The 15,371-nt window shown below is 36.0% G+C and overlaps 1 protein-coding gene and 1 long non-coding RNA gene across 3 annotated transcripts in view; one reads left to right on the top strand and one right to left on the bottom strand.

Annotated features, from left to right (window-relative positions):
* Positions 1-15,371, bottom strand: part of LOC108303450 — a 93,490-nt gene that overhangs the window by 11,336 nt on the left and 66,783 nt on the right. Inside the window, exon 2 of the long non-coding RNA XR_001824848.2 lies at positions 3,510-3,540. This is a non-coding gene — a long non-coding RNA (uncharacterized LOC108303450). The remainder of the gene's footprint in view (positions 1-3,509; positions 3,541-15,371) is intronic.
* The window catches only part of KLHL5 (kelch like family member 5), an 86,124-nt gene that overhangs the window by 54,749 nt on the left and 16,004 nt on the right, over positions 1-15,371 (top strand). For both annotated transcript variants that reach the window (XM_017527264.2, XM_017527265.2), the window contains 2 exons: positions 4,724-4,910; positions 10,951-11,175. In XM_017527264.2, coding sequence (XP_017382753.1) covers positions 4,724-4,910; positions 10,951-11,175 — 412 coding nt within the window. The remainder of the gene's footprint in view (positions 1-4,723; positions 4,911-10,950; positions 11,176-15,371) is intronic.

Below are 15,371 nucleotides of genomic sequence, written 5' to 3'. Positions count from 1 at the left end.
CACCAAAAATGTAGAATACATGAAAGTATTTTGTAGTTTTCTCTCAGTGTCTTCTGAATAGTTTTCTAAATGATATTTGGTTCCTCCCATTTGATTAATCTGATACTTCGATTAATGACTTTTTAACTTAAATATAATTAATCCTACTTACTTATAAGTTATAGATACTATCAGTATATTAGCAAATATACATTGCTTCAAATTACAGTGACTATTACGTCTCCCAAGAGTTTACTTTCTACATTTTTTCACATTTATTTTTATTTAGAGATGACTAAAATAATAGTTTATAATAGAAGTAACATAAACATTTAAATTAACCTTAATGAGCCAACTTTATGCATATATACTAATGGTTTCTGTGACAAGTGTAACTATGTTTTGTGTGCATAGAAATAATGTGGAGTAATTAATACCAAAATGTATATTCTGGTGTAGGTCATGGGACTTAGGTCTTAATTTGGCTTTTTTGCCTTTGGTATGCAGTGCTAGCTTCCAAATACCACCAACTGTTTTTACAGTGACTCTTTTTAGAGACTGTTTCTCTCTTCCTCTATAAAAACATGAATATATCATCAACATCATTAGTCACAAGGCAAATGCAAAATAAAACCATATTGCGCACCTTCCTGAATGGCTAAAATAGAGACAAATAAACAATTGGTGAGGATGTGCAAAAACAGGAACCTTCATACAGTGCTGGTGGAAATGTAAGATGATGCAACCACTTTAGAAAACAATTTGGTTGTTTCTTAAAAAGTTAAACATAAATTTTCCATATACCTCAGCAATTCTACTCCTAGGTTATAATTACCCAAGAGAAAGAAATATGTCCACACAAAGACTTGAACACAAGTGTTCTTGGCAGCTTTATTCATAATAACCTGAAACTGGAAGCAACCTAAGAAGCATCCATCAACTGGTGAATAGATAGATAAAATGAAGTATAGCCCAATAGTGGAATTATTACTCAACAATAAAAAGAAATGAAGCACTGATACCAGTAGCTACAGCAGGGGCAGGTCTCAAAAGTATGCTAAGGGAAAGAAGCAAGACACCAGAGCCTACATATTATATGATTCTCTGTATATAAAATGTCCAGAAAAGGCAAATCTATAGAGATAGATTAGTGCTTGGGACAAAAGATGGGAATGACAATGACGATGAACAGTAAATGGGCATGTGGGATCTAATTGAGATGATGAAAATGTTTCAAAATTGTTTTATGGTAATGGTTCCACAACTTGGTAATTTACTAAAAATCATTGAATTGTCTACCTGGAATGGATAAATTAGGATATGTAAAATATGCCCCAATAAATTATAAAGAAATATATTGTCAAATGCAACCCACAGTGTATCAAAAGGATACACTATGACCAGAAAGGTCTTTTTCCAGGAATATTAGAATGATTATTAAGAAATCTATGAAGGGGCTGGGCATGGTAACTCACGCCTGTAATCCCAGCACTATGGGAGGCCACGGGATCACTTGAGGTCAAGAGCTCAAGACTAGCCTGGCCAACATGGTGAAACCCCATCTCTACTAAAAATACAAAAATTAGCTGGGTGAGGTGGTGTATGCCTGTAATCCCAGCTACTCAGGAAGCTGAGGCAGGATAATTGCTTGAACATGGGAGACAGAGGTTGCAGTGAGCTGAGATTGTGCCACTACACTTCAGCCTGGGCAACAGTGAGACCCCTGTCTCAAAAATATAAAATCTATGAAAATCTATATTATCTTTATTGAATATAATAAAGATAGATTACTAAATGTCACAGCAACTATTTTCCTAAATAATGAAACACTAAAACTGGATCAATTCAAACAAGAAACAAAATATTCTATATCAGCCTAATTATTTAACTTTTTTTAGAAGGCTTTGCTTCTTTAGAAGCAATTGCAATAATGAAATAGTTGGCACATGCCTGTAATCCCAGCACTCAAAGTCAGGAGATCGAGACTATCCTGGCCAACGTGGTGAAATCCCATATCATCATCATTAGTCAATGATACAAAAAAATTAGCCGAGGTGGTGGCACATGTAGTCCCAGATACTCGGGAGGCTGAGGCCGGAGAATTGCTTGAAACTGGGAGTCAGAGGTTGCAGTGAGCTGAGATTGTGTCACTGCACTCCAGCCTGGTGACGGACCAAGACTCCATCTCAAAAATAAATAAATAAAATAGTTGGCATACACATTAGAAAAAGATATACAACTATCCCTATTTGTTGACAGTTATGATTATTTGCATAACATGTAGAGCTTAATAAGGAAATTTGGAAAAGTAATAGGTTAATACAAGTGTAATCAGTAGATTTTCTCTCCTTCAAAACATATATGACATAAACTTTTAAAATCCATTCCCAATAGCAGTGAAGATAATAAAATATATAGAAATATATGTAATAAAGAAAGGTATGATATATAGAAAGCTATACAACAAATGGAAAGGCTTCTTGAACAGAAAGGCTTAATATCATAAAAATGTCAGTTCTTCAAAAATTAATTAATAAATTTAATGTCGTTCTTATTAGAATTCCAAGAGAATCTGGATCAATTTGTCCTAAATTTATGTGAAAAATAAAGGCACAAAAATAGCCAAGAAAACTATGAAAGTTAACAGTGAGGGAAAACTTAACAATATCGAGTATCAGAATATACTATAAAGACACTGTAATAAAATATGCTATTTAGAAATAGGAATAGACAAATAGATCAATAGAACAGAATAAAGAATCAAAAAACAAATCTCATATAGCTTGAGATCAATTTGTGAGAATGTAATATATGACCAAGATTCAGTTCAGTTGAAAATGGGAGGGGGATATTTAATAAGTAGTACAAAACTAGCTATTGATCTTAAAGAAAATAAAAATGCTCCTCCACTCATACTCTATTTAAAAATTAATTTCAAAACAATGAAATGGATTTTCATTTCACATGGATCAATGGCCTAAATGAGAGAAAGCAATAAAATCTTGCTAGATGATCCAGGAGACTTCATCTGCAAACTGAAACAAAAAGACTTTCTAACCAGGACTATAAAAGAAAAACACATATTTGATCACCTAAAAATGAAAACTATTTGTTTAGCAACAGTATTATGAAACAACCTTAATAGACAAATGATTAAAAATCTAGAAAAATACAGTTGAAAAATAAAAGATTAGTGTATGTCATATAAGGAACTCTTGCAAATTTTTAATCAAAAGATAGTAGAAAAAAGGAGGCAGATAAAGGAAGGAAAAAAGTGCAAATATCCAAATTATTTTAAAATGCTTATATTCACTTAGGAAAATTCAAATTAAAGGAAAAATGTGATATCATTGACAAAAAGAGCTAAAACACTTATTCCCAGTAGGAATGTCATACACTTGTGCCCTTACACATGGCTGATGAAATGTGAGCCACTTTGGAAAATAATGACAACATTTATCATACAGACACACACAAATACACATATATGCACACACACATACATACATAATGTATACACTTTGACCCACCTGGAGTCAATTCAGTTCTTAGAAATCTGTCCTGTAAAGGTAAAAATTAATACATAAGGACATCCGTACTGGACTTGTTTTTAGTAGCAGAAAATAGTATATTTACATATTCGTGTGTGTGTGTATGTGTATACACATATATACATATATACACATATACACACACATACACGTGAATGTGTGTCTGTACATACTGAAACAAAATTAATGTCCATGATAAGGAAATGGCTAAAAAATTAGCATATTTATATAGTATAGAGTATTATTCAGTGATTAAAAAGAATAAATCAGAACTGTACCTTTTCAGAAGACCTGAAGAAATTTTCATGCGATAATGTTGAACAAAGATGGTAAGATGCAGCAAAGCATATAAGACAATTAGTAAAAGGGAAAACTAAAAATTATTACATATATTTATGTTATACATATAAATGTTGAGAATTATGTTAGCAGAGGATTGCGTGAATATGAAGAAAATATGAAAGGCTACACACCAGGTTGTTTATAAGGCAGGGAAGAATTACAGGATGGGGAGGGGCGATGGAGAACCAAGCACAAAAGGAAAAGACTTATTTTTAAGTCTTTTTTTTTAATTTAATTGCCAATGTGATCGTATTTTCATTTTGTTTTTAAAAAGAATTTTGTATTTTAAAAGACAAGTTGTAATCGTTTTTGTGCATTTACATAAAATTGAATTCAGTGACACACAAGGGATTTTAATGTTTTTAGAACAGTCACTGTTAGTTCTTTGCCCCTTGAGGAATTTGTAACTTTTGTTTTTGCACTTGTTAGTGGAATTGTTTAGAAAAGTCAAGTGAACACAGTATAATTAGGCAATTCCCACTTATAATTATTCTTCAATTAAAATTATTTCTGATTTTAAAAGTAAAATTATTTATTTTGGAAAATCTGGAAATTATAGAAAAATAGTAAAAAAAATTTTTTTTAAGTAGCACCAGTATTTCTACTACCCAGAGATAAGCACTACAGTACTAAGATTTTAGAGTATACCATTTATGCTACTCGTGTTTTGTTTTTCAATGAAATTTAAAATGTAAATCCTGTAAATGTTGCATATTTTTGTTGAAAATATGTGCCCATACTTGAATTTTAAAAAAATGTGTAAAATCCATTTGAGAACGATGTCTTTTTTTTTCTGTAAACCCTACCGATTTCTTAGTCATTCGGTATGCATACCCATTCCTCTTTCCTAGTTCCTGGCAGACATGGAAAATAATGCACTTTTCCGGGATGATATAGAATGTCAGAAACTCATTATGGAAGCAATGAAGTACCATTTATTACCAGAGAGAAGACCCATGTTACAAAGTCCTCGGACAAAACCTAGGAAGTCAACTGTTGGTACATTGTTTGCAGTTGGGGGAATGGATTCAACAAAAGGTATCAAATAATCTTTTATTTGGGGGAGGGAGGAACAGAGAAAAAGATATTTTATTAAGTATATATATGGCCAGAGAACTCATTGGAGAAATGGCTGGTTGCAGGACAGGGGCAGAAAAAGTACCAGATAATTCTGTAACATCCTCTAGACCAGAAAGTAAGGAAATGTTCAAAGAATGATGGAGACGGGTCAAAAGACACAGGAAAAAGCTTACAGGGGCTACTACTGTCCAACTCTGGGATAATTTGAGCATCAAAATAAATGATAGTAGAAGATTATGTCCTATGAAGTCATTAAGTATCCATGGTTCCACATCGATACAAAAAAACAAGGGAAAAAGGAAAGCTCTTCCTTACAGTAGAGTGCCAAGGAATGAATACAGAAGGAAAGATGAGATTACAAAAGTTACCATTTAGTAACCACCAATAACCAATTCAGCCAAGAATTATCAGTAGATGCTGAGACTAGTGGGAAAAGTTTGAGAACAGGATACTTAGTCTAAAAGTGTCTCTCAGCCACATGTTTACTAGTTACAAAGAGTAAAATAGTATATTTACAGTAGAAAAACCTGGCACACAGCACTTAACCAAATGATCAAAGATAATGTTGACAGAAATCAGACTAAGCAGCAGCATTGTGCTGGAGAGAATGCATGGAAAACTCAGCCACCCATCTATGCTGTTCAAGAGTGTATAACCTGAATCTAATCTTGAGGAAACAAATCTAAGTTGACAGACAGTCTACAAAATAACTTATCTGTCTATAGTATTCAAAAATGTCAATGTCATGAAGTACAAAAAAGAGCCAGAAATTGTTCCAGATTATAAGAGACTAAAGAGACATGACAGCTATTATAATGCATCCTCTTGGATTTTCCTTTGCCGTAAAGTACATAACTGAGACAAATGACAAAATCCAAGTAAGGTCTGTAGATTAGATAATAGTGTTGTATAAATGTTAATTTCAGGCTGGGTATGGTAGGTCACACCTGTAATCCCAGCATGTTGGGAGGCCAGGGCGGGCAGATCACTTAAGGCCAGGAGTTTGATAGAACCTGGGCAATATGGTGAAACCCCATCTCTACCAAAAATACAAAAAAATTAGCCTGGCATGGTGGCAGATGCCTGTAGTCGTAGCTACACTCAGGAGGCTGAGGTGGGAGGATAACTTGAGCCCAGAAAACAGGTTGCAGTGAGCCGAGATTGCACCACTGCACTCCAGCCTGGGTCTCAAAAAGAAAAAAAAAGTTAATTTCCAGATTTTGATTATTATATTTTGGTCTTATAAGAAGATAATTTGTCATTTTGAGGAAGATACACTGAGTATTAGGGGTATAAAGGCATCATTTCTGCAACTTACTGGGGTTTTTTTTGTTTTGTTTTGTTTTTTGAGATGGAGTCTTGTTCTGTTACCCACGCTGGACTGCAGTGATGTGATCTCAACTCACTGCAACCTCTGCCTCCTGTGTTCAAACAATTTTTCTGTAGCTGGGACTACAGGCACATGCCACCACACATGCTTGACTAATTTTTGTATTTTTAGTAGAGATAGGATTTCACCATGTTGGCCAGGCTGGTCTCGAACTCCTGACCTCAAGTGATCTGTCTGCCTCGACCTCCCAAAATGCTGGGATCACAGCTATAAGCCAGCACACTGGGCCACAACTTACTCTTAAAACAGTTCGGGGGGCGGGGGGGTGAACCTACATAGTAAATACAGTAAAAAGTAAATATTTGGGAAATCTGGGTCAAAGGTATCTAAGAATTCTTTGTACTATACTAACAACAGTTATTATTAAAAATAGGCTGTGATTACGCCTGTAATCCCAGCACTTTGGGAGGCCAAGGCAGGCCGACCACTTGAGGTTGGGAGGTCAAGACCAGCCTGGCTAACATGATGAAACCCTGTCTTTACTAAAAAATACCAAAAATAAATAAATAAATAAAAACTAGCCAGGCATGGTGGCAAGTGCCTATAATGCCAGCTACTCAGGAGGCTAAGTCAGGAGAATTGCATGAACCCAGAAGGCAGAGGTTGCAGTGAATTGAAATTGTACATACCACTGCACTCCAGCCTGTGCAACAAAGCAAGGCTCTGTCTCAGAAAAATAATAATAGTTAAAAATAATAGCAACAAACACTGCACAGTGCCTGCTGGGTGCCAGTATTATGCTAGAAGCTTTCTGTGTATTATCCCTTAATATGCATTGATCTCCCCTTTCTTTGAATTCCTAGTACTTGCAGTCTGCAATTTCCTATAATCTCTCTCTGACTTCTGGCTACCTCTCTGATGTCAGCTTATTCTACTAAAACTTCTTCCCTTACTGATGCTTTTATTCCAACCCCATCAGCCTTTTCATTAATCTAACAGGCCATTTTATCCATATCCAGGATATTGCTTTAGCTGATGCTCTCGCTGGCACGCTCTGGCCCCGGATATTGAAGGGCCTAGCAGAAATTATTCACTCAAATCTCTCAAATGTCAACTTACCAAGGAGGCCTTCTGTGACCATTCAGTAGCAGCCTCCTGCCTACCACTTTCTAACCCGAATAACATATAACATAATGCTATTTATTTGTAGATGCTTAAGTTTTAGACATAGGCCTGATGAGTGCATGGTACAGAAATAAATAAGATAACTGATTAGGGATATTTCAACATTCTGTTGTTCAGATAATCTGCAAATTCTTATTAAGTATCATCTATGTACCTGGAACTGGTGCTAGTCATTACTAGCACTCTTCTTCCCCCCCTGTCTTTTTCTCTCCTTTTTAAGGCTTTAACTGTTAACTCTGTATTTATCTATAATACCTTCACTTTGATTTTATTCTCATTTTCCCAACTTGTATAAAATATCTATTTGATGCTCAGCTTTTAACTCAAATTTGGTACAGGAAAGGCAATCTTTTCCGCTTTCTGAGAGATGGGTTCCTGCTTCCCCTCAAGGCTCATACATACAATGTAAAATTCCCCAAGCATGGGAAGGGGACTAGATGCTAGGCACCAAAAATAAGCAAGTCTCATTCTCTCTCTCAAACCTTAAATTCTGAGAGCTGTCAGGTCTTTTTTCAAATGGGTCTTATGTCTAATTCTTATAAATTTCTGCTGCCATCCTTCTAATTCCGGTTAGCCTTCTGTCAGCCTACATATTTTGGTCATGTTAATTTAGAGGGAATGGCATTCATTATGTTGTTAATATGTGGCAGGCATTACGCAAAGCACTTAGACTATATTATTTCATTTCATCTTCGTAACAGTTCTCTGTTATAGTTAGGGAAATCAGGACTTGGAGAACTGAAATAACTTTCCAAAGATCACACAATTGATGAGTGATAGGATCAAGATTCAAACAGGCATTTTGGCTTTGGAGATGATACTCTACTCCATTAACTCTTCAGTGAACATGCGATTAATTCTGCTCAAAAACTCCAGCAGTCTTTATTTCTTATCATATAAGATGCAAATGCCTCATTCTGGCTTTTAAGACTTTCTGTAATCCGGCCCTTCTGTTTGACCAACTTTATTTTCTGACCTATCCTGTTAAAGCTACCTGGCTGGTCCTAATTTATCTTATTTCCAATATCTTTATAAGGAAGAGCAGTTTGTCTTAGTCAGATGGTAGTCTGACCATTGGGCTTTTGGTCCCTTCATATATCTGTTTAGTATAGGGCCGAACAAATAAGCTAATAATGGCTCCAAACAGCCACTAAGAAAATGTTAGAGTATATTTGTGCTTGCTTGATAAGGTTAATTCTTCAGTATAAATTAGGGACGTCCCAAGCGTTTACATAGAATTTTACAATTATTAAGATTTTTTAAATTTTGGATATTCAGATTTAAATATATACCTGAGACTATGTTTTAATATTTTTATGTTTGAAATTAGCAAAATAACTTTTAGTTACCAATTCATACAACTATGATACTGCTTAGTAAACTAGATCTAAAAGAAATAACATAAAATTCAAAAGAAAAGTATTTCCTAAATGTGTTCTTGAAGAGAGACGATTAGCTTTTTATTTGTTGGAGGGAATTTTCTAATTTCATTTGATTTATTTGATGGAAGGAAGAATATTTTAAGATCAAATTTAGAGTAATTAATCAAATATACTATTACATCAAATAATGTAAGTATGTAAGTAAAAAACCTCACTATAGCTAAAACTATGAAGAAAAAGTATTCAAACATATTTTTGAACGGCTATAGTATGTATAAGGGACTCTGTGTGGTGCTGTGAAAAATACATAGGTGAAGGCCAGGCAAAGTGGCTCATGCTTGTAATCCCAGCACTTTGGGAGGCCAAGGCAGGAGGATCACTTGGGGCCAGGAGTTCAAGACCAGCCTGGCCAATATAGCAAAACTCTTTTTCTTTTTTAGTTGTGATTGGTGGTGCATACCTGTAATCCCAGCTACTTGGGAGGCTGAGAAACAAGAATTGCTTGAGCTTGGGAGGTGGAGGTTGTGGTAAGCCAAGATCATACCACTGCACTCCATCCTAGGTGAAAGAGCAACACTCTGTCTCAAAAAAATATAAATATATATAATAAATATATATTATATAACTACATATTTATAAATAATTTATAAATATATTAAATAAATATATAAACACAAATATAAAATATTTACATTTATATTTATGTATATTTATATTTCTATCTATATAAATGTTTATATTTCTGTATGTTTGTTTTATATATTTATAGCTATATAAATGTTTAAATAGATATATAAGCATACATACACACACACACACACACACACACACACACACACGTATATCCCAAATAATTGTTATCCCAAATAATTTAGCATTCTGTAGGGTAAATAAAAAATGATAAAAACTGTAACATGAGAAACTCTATATGTATAACAAAACTATTTCTAAACTTTAGGAAATGATCAATAATACTAGTGCTCTGATGACCAAATTATAACAAATACTTTAGAATAAGTGTTAGTCATGATTATAATTCTGTAAAGTTAGCACTGCTTGCATGTTGTATTAGAAGCTTAGAAGGGAGAAATGGGTTGTAGTTGAACTTCACAATTGGAGGCTGGGTTTTTTTAGAGGGCCTTTTCTTAAAATAAAAAAAAAATCCACTCATCTTACTCATAAGAGAACAAAGGAGTCCTAGAATCTTCCAATTCTTTAAAAAAAAAAAAAAAGAAAGAAAAAAATAGATGCCTTCAGGCAGCAACTTCCTGAACTCCCTACCCTCATAGTTCCCAAAGTACCTCATCTGTACTTATCCCTGTCCTTGCTTATTGCAATAGAGTATGTTCCTCTCCTCCTGTGAAAGCTAGCCCCTCTGCCTATGCCCCAGGTGCTGTGCTTTCCTGCCTCCCCAGGAACCTCATGGTTCATTATGTTCATTGTGATCCCTTTCATCTCCTGTATTTTTACCTGCTTTCCTCTCAGCTACATCCTTTTCATTCACATTTAATCAAACTATGAGTTTTCCAATTTTAAAAACAAAACAAAACCTTCTTCAACTCTTCTAGTAATTTATCTCTCTCTCCTTTGATAGCCAGACTTCTCAGAATAATCTTCTACACTCACGGTCTGTGTTTCCTTACCTCCCAGTCAAATCTCAGCCACTGAATAAGGAACATCCCCCTGAAGTCATCAGTGACCTCCATGTAGCTAAATCCAATAATACTTCTTAGTCTTCATCTTGTTGGATCCTCTCAGTAGGATACTGTTAGCAGACCTACTGCTATGAACTTTTTTCCTTTGGCTTCCATGACACTTAACTCCTCTGCTTTTTTTTCCCACTTGTGGGTGTTGGTTCTCACCCTCCTTTGACAGGTAATCCTTGTCTATTTGACCTTTTCTTACTGGGGCCTGGTGCATGCCCTGGAGAATAGTAGGAGATGAGGTCATAGATGTAGGCAGAGACTAGATCATGCAGGACCTTCATGAAATATAATCAAATTATTTTCAATGCTAATAAAATTTTTATATATGTAATTTCATAAAATTATAAATCATAGTATAATTTTTATTTATATAACTTCTATATATTACTGTGAAGGAGCAACAAGCATTGAAAAGTATGATCTCCGTACAAATATGTGGACTCCAGTATCAAATATGAATGGGAGGAGGCTACAGTTCGGTGTTGCGGTGCTAGATGACAAACTGTATGTGGTTGGAGGAAGAGACGGACTGAAGACTTTGAATACTGTAGAGTGCTACAACCCCAAAACAAAAACTTGGAGTGTGATGCCACCGATGTCCACACATAGACATGGCCTTGGTAAGTATAACTATGCAGGTTCACTCAAAATATCACATAGTGGACACCCACAGCACGTTTACATTCTGTACCAGGCAAAAGACCAGTGTGGCAGCCGCTGAGTCGGCAGCAGGCTCCAAGCATGCCTCACATACTCCATTATCTTCAAAGCACAAGCAGTTATATACATGTGGCAGCAACTGGTGCAGGTGAAAACATAGATATCTAAGGATTTTAATGTAGCATGATGGTCTGAAAGGCCACCTTTTTACATATGTAGTCTGTGTTCACAATTAGTGTTATCTAACCTAATCGAAATTGTTATTTAAAAATCTTTAGCATTATTGTTTTTCATATATATTGCCTAGTTTTTAAGCAGAAATGAGTTTAAAAACCCAGAAAAACTTTTAGGTGGCACAGAGAGTGTAATGATAGAGACTTTTTATTCTTTTATTCAATAATTCACTGGGAAGACAATTGATTAGCACGTTCATGTGCCATGCTCTTTGTTCTGGGGTATACAAAAATGAAGAAGATGCTATCTTCACCTTCAACGAACTGACAGCTCATTCTACGATGCATAAAAGAGAATTTAGGGATGTCTGTCTTCTCAGTGAAATAGTTTGATGAGAGTGAAGGAAGTAGGAATAAAGTTAGGGCTTCAAATATGTATGTATCACCCAGCTTTTGCTGCATAACAAACCATTTTTAAATTTCGAGGCTTAAAATAACAGTTTTTTTTTTAGCTCATCGATCTGTGGGTTAGCTGGGAGGTTCTTCTGGTCTGAGCTGCCTTGGATGATCTCTGCTGAGTTTTCATGAATCTCTGCTGGACTGGCAAGCTGACTGGATGATCTAGGATGTCTAGTAGTAGGCAGGTTGTCAGAATCAATAACAGAGGCAACCAGGCCACATGCCCTAATCATTTAGCAGGCTGGCCCAGGCTTCCTTCACATGGTGGTAGTCACAGGATTTCAAAGCAGCAAGAGAACGAAGCCCTAATGCCCAAATGCTTTTCAAGCTTTTGCTTGCATTGTGTTTGCTAAAGTCCCATTGCCCAAACAAGCCACATGGGTAAGCATCAATTCAAAGAATGGAGAAATAGACTTCACTTCATGGGCAAAACAACAGAATCACATTGCAAAAAGGCATGAACTCAGGGAAGGAAGAATTTGTGGCCATGTTGTCAACATACTACAGTTTGGAAAAGGATTCAGATGGTTGCAATAAAGAATTTGATAGGTTGTCATAAAAGATGAGGCCCATGCAGTGGCTCACGCCTATAATCCCAGCAATTTGGGAGGCCAGTGCAGGAGGATTGCTTGAGCCTAGGAGTTGAGGATCATCCTGGGCAACATGGAAAGAAACAGGCTCTACAAAAAATTTAAAAATTGACTGGGAATTTTTATTTTTTTAATTAAAAACTTACGTGGCTTTGGCCTGTAGTCCCAGATATTCAGAAGGCTGAGGAGGGAGAATCATTTGAACCTGGAAGGTCAAGGCTGCAGTGAGCTGTGATCGTGCCACTGCACTCTAGCCGGGATAATAGATCTAACACACACACACACACACAAAAGATGGATCAATGGCAGTGAAGTTATCATTGAGTTTAGATAGTATAGTTTGTACAATACTCAATTTATAAATACTGATCACCAGAGTGGAAGCTTCCCCCAAATAACAATAGACAAAAACTCCCTAGGGATGAAGATTGAAATGGGTATGGTGCCTCAACTCTTGCTTATAAAATTCAGTATCATGTAGTCTCTCTTTATATCTGTGACTTCACTTTCAAGCTTATCAACTCTGATTGCCTTCTTTCGAAGTGCATCTAATTCATCTCGGTACATTCTGGCAGAGCAAGCATCCGGAAGCAAATTCATGTTCTAAATAAAAATTAAAAATTATATTTTAAATACTAAAAAAAAAATGAGTATGGTGGTGGGTACAGTAAAAGATCAAAGAGGCATGGGTTTCCACTAGTTGTAATTAGTTCTCAGTGAAAGATCATCTTAAGTTTGAAGTTTGATAAGGAAATAAATCCAAAAGGTTAAGGCAAAGACACTGAGAGAAGGAGCTTAAAATTAACTATATGAAATTTAACAAAGTAAACTGTAAAACATTACTCTTGAGTCCATAAAATCAACTATTATATAGGCACAGACTGGGAAAATATAAGTTAAGCATGAATGAGACTTAGAAATTTGGGTTGACCATAAAATCCAGGGTAAATAGAGTAATTCAACTTCATGCTTCCCCCTCCTCTACCATGGGGAAGAAAATGTAATTCTAACACAGGGTAAATTCTTATGAATATAGTGCATAGAATGCGGTTGCTCATGTTCCAGCTGTTTTGTGCAAGTGGCATTGTGCATTGAATACTGTCATTAGTTCCAGGTGCCATACAAAAGACTTTATTGAACTGTAGCAAGTTGAAAGGAAAATGATCACATAGCTCAAAACTGTCTTCTTTAAGCCCTAATTTAAAATTTTTGTGTCATTCAAAACAGCAATGTTCTTATTAAATTACCTTACAATTAAATAACTGTTAAAAATTTGAGCTTATAAAATAAACCTTTTTTTTTTTTTTTTTTTTTGACACAGTCTTGTTCTGTCACCAGGCTGGAGTGCAGTGGCACAATCTCAGCTTACTGCAACCTCTGCCTTCCGAGTAGCTGGCACTACAGGCACATGCCATTTATGCCCAGCTGATTTTTATATTTTTAGTAGAGATGGGGTTTCACCATGTTGGCCAGGATGGTCTCAATCTCTTGACCTCGTGATCCACCTGCCTCGGCCTCCCAAAGTGCTGGGATTATAGGTGTGAGCTACTATGCCCAGTCTAAAACAAACTTTTATTTAAGAAACATTCCTTTTATCGTTTTTCATGTGGTAATTATGTGAAAATTTCATTCAGAAAAGGATTTCTGCTAAATTTTTTTTTTGTTGGTAGGTACAGGTTTTTGCTTTGTCACCTAGGCTGGAGTGCAGTAGCACGTTCTTGGTTCACTGCAACCTCTACCTTCTGGGCTTAAGCAATCCTCCCACCGCAGCCTCTCTAGTAGTTGGGACTACAGGCATAGGCCATCACAGCTGGCTAATTTTTGTATTTTTAGTGGAGACAGGGTTTCACCATGCTGCCCAGGCTGGTCTCGAACTCCTGGGCTCAAGCAATCCGCCTGCTTCAGCCTCTCAAAGTGCTAAACTTACAGGTGTGAACCACCACACCGAGCTTAAAATTTCTTTTCAAAGCCATTTTTTAATGTGTTGAATTAGGTAAACCCCTTAAGTTTTCTGCCAGCTCTTTGACATATTACATATTACATATATATGTATACATGTAAAGTTAGAGATACATATATTTAATAAACATGTATGCAGTATATGTATATATTATGTATGTATATTTTAATATGTGCATTTATTTTGGTTTACAGATATGTATATACACATAGAATGTATATATGCACATACATACATATAAATAACATGTATACATATTATATACACATATGTGTGTTTATATGCGTATACACACACACACACATAAATCTCCAAAAGCTAGTACTGGTAGGTCACAATATGTAACAAATGAGTGAAATAATATGTTGATTTGGGTCATGCATGAATGATAAGTATTTTTCTTATCTGGCTGTGATTTCACAAATTAAAATATATCTGCAATATACGAGTTCTTTTGGCCCCCAAGTGACACATATTTTATCTCACCTGGCCATGATGATGTCGCACCTCTCCTTAAATCCCTCTACCTCAAAGCCATCATGGAAACCATTCTCCATCTCAATCAGAATGAGATCCAAAGTCCTTATAAGAGTCGATAAGACCAGAATCCTTTTCTGCAGTCTCTGACTGCCCTTCATAATCTGGCTCCACACTCTCCCTTACCTCTTACATTTTCCCCCTTACTCACCCTGCCTAGCCAGGCTGGCCACCTTGCTGTCCCTCAGACACAGTGAGCATACCTCAGAACCTTTGCACATGCCGTGCCATTTCCTGTACCTCATCTTCCCTTCCCCTGGTTATCTCCAGGTCTGGTTTCCCAACTTCATTCACATTCCTGTTTAAATGTTACCTGATAGGCCAGGCATGGCGGCTCAGCCTGTAATCCCAGCACTTTGGGAGACCAAGGCAGGCGGCTTACCAGCTCAGGAGATTGAGACCATCCAGGCCAACATGGTGAAACCCCATCTCTACTA

Source organism: Cebus imitator, unplaced genomic scaffold (assembly GCF_001604975.1).
Source record: "Cebus imitator isolate Cc_AM_T3 unplaced genomic scaffold, Cebus_imitator-1.0 Scaffold47, whole genome shotgun sequence".
NCBI lineage: Eukaryota > Metazoa > Chordata > Mammalia > Primates > Cebidae > Cebus > Cebus imitator.
This window is presented reverse-complemented; position numbering and strand designations above follow the sequence as displayed.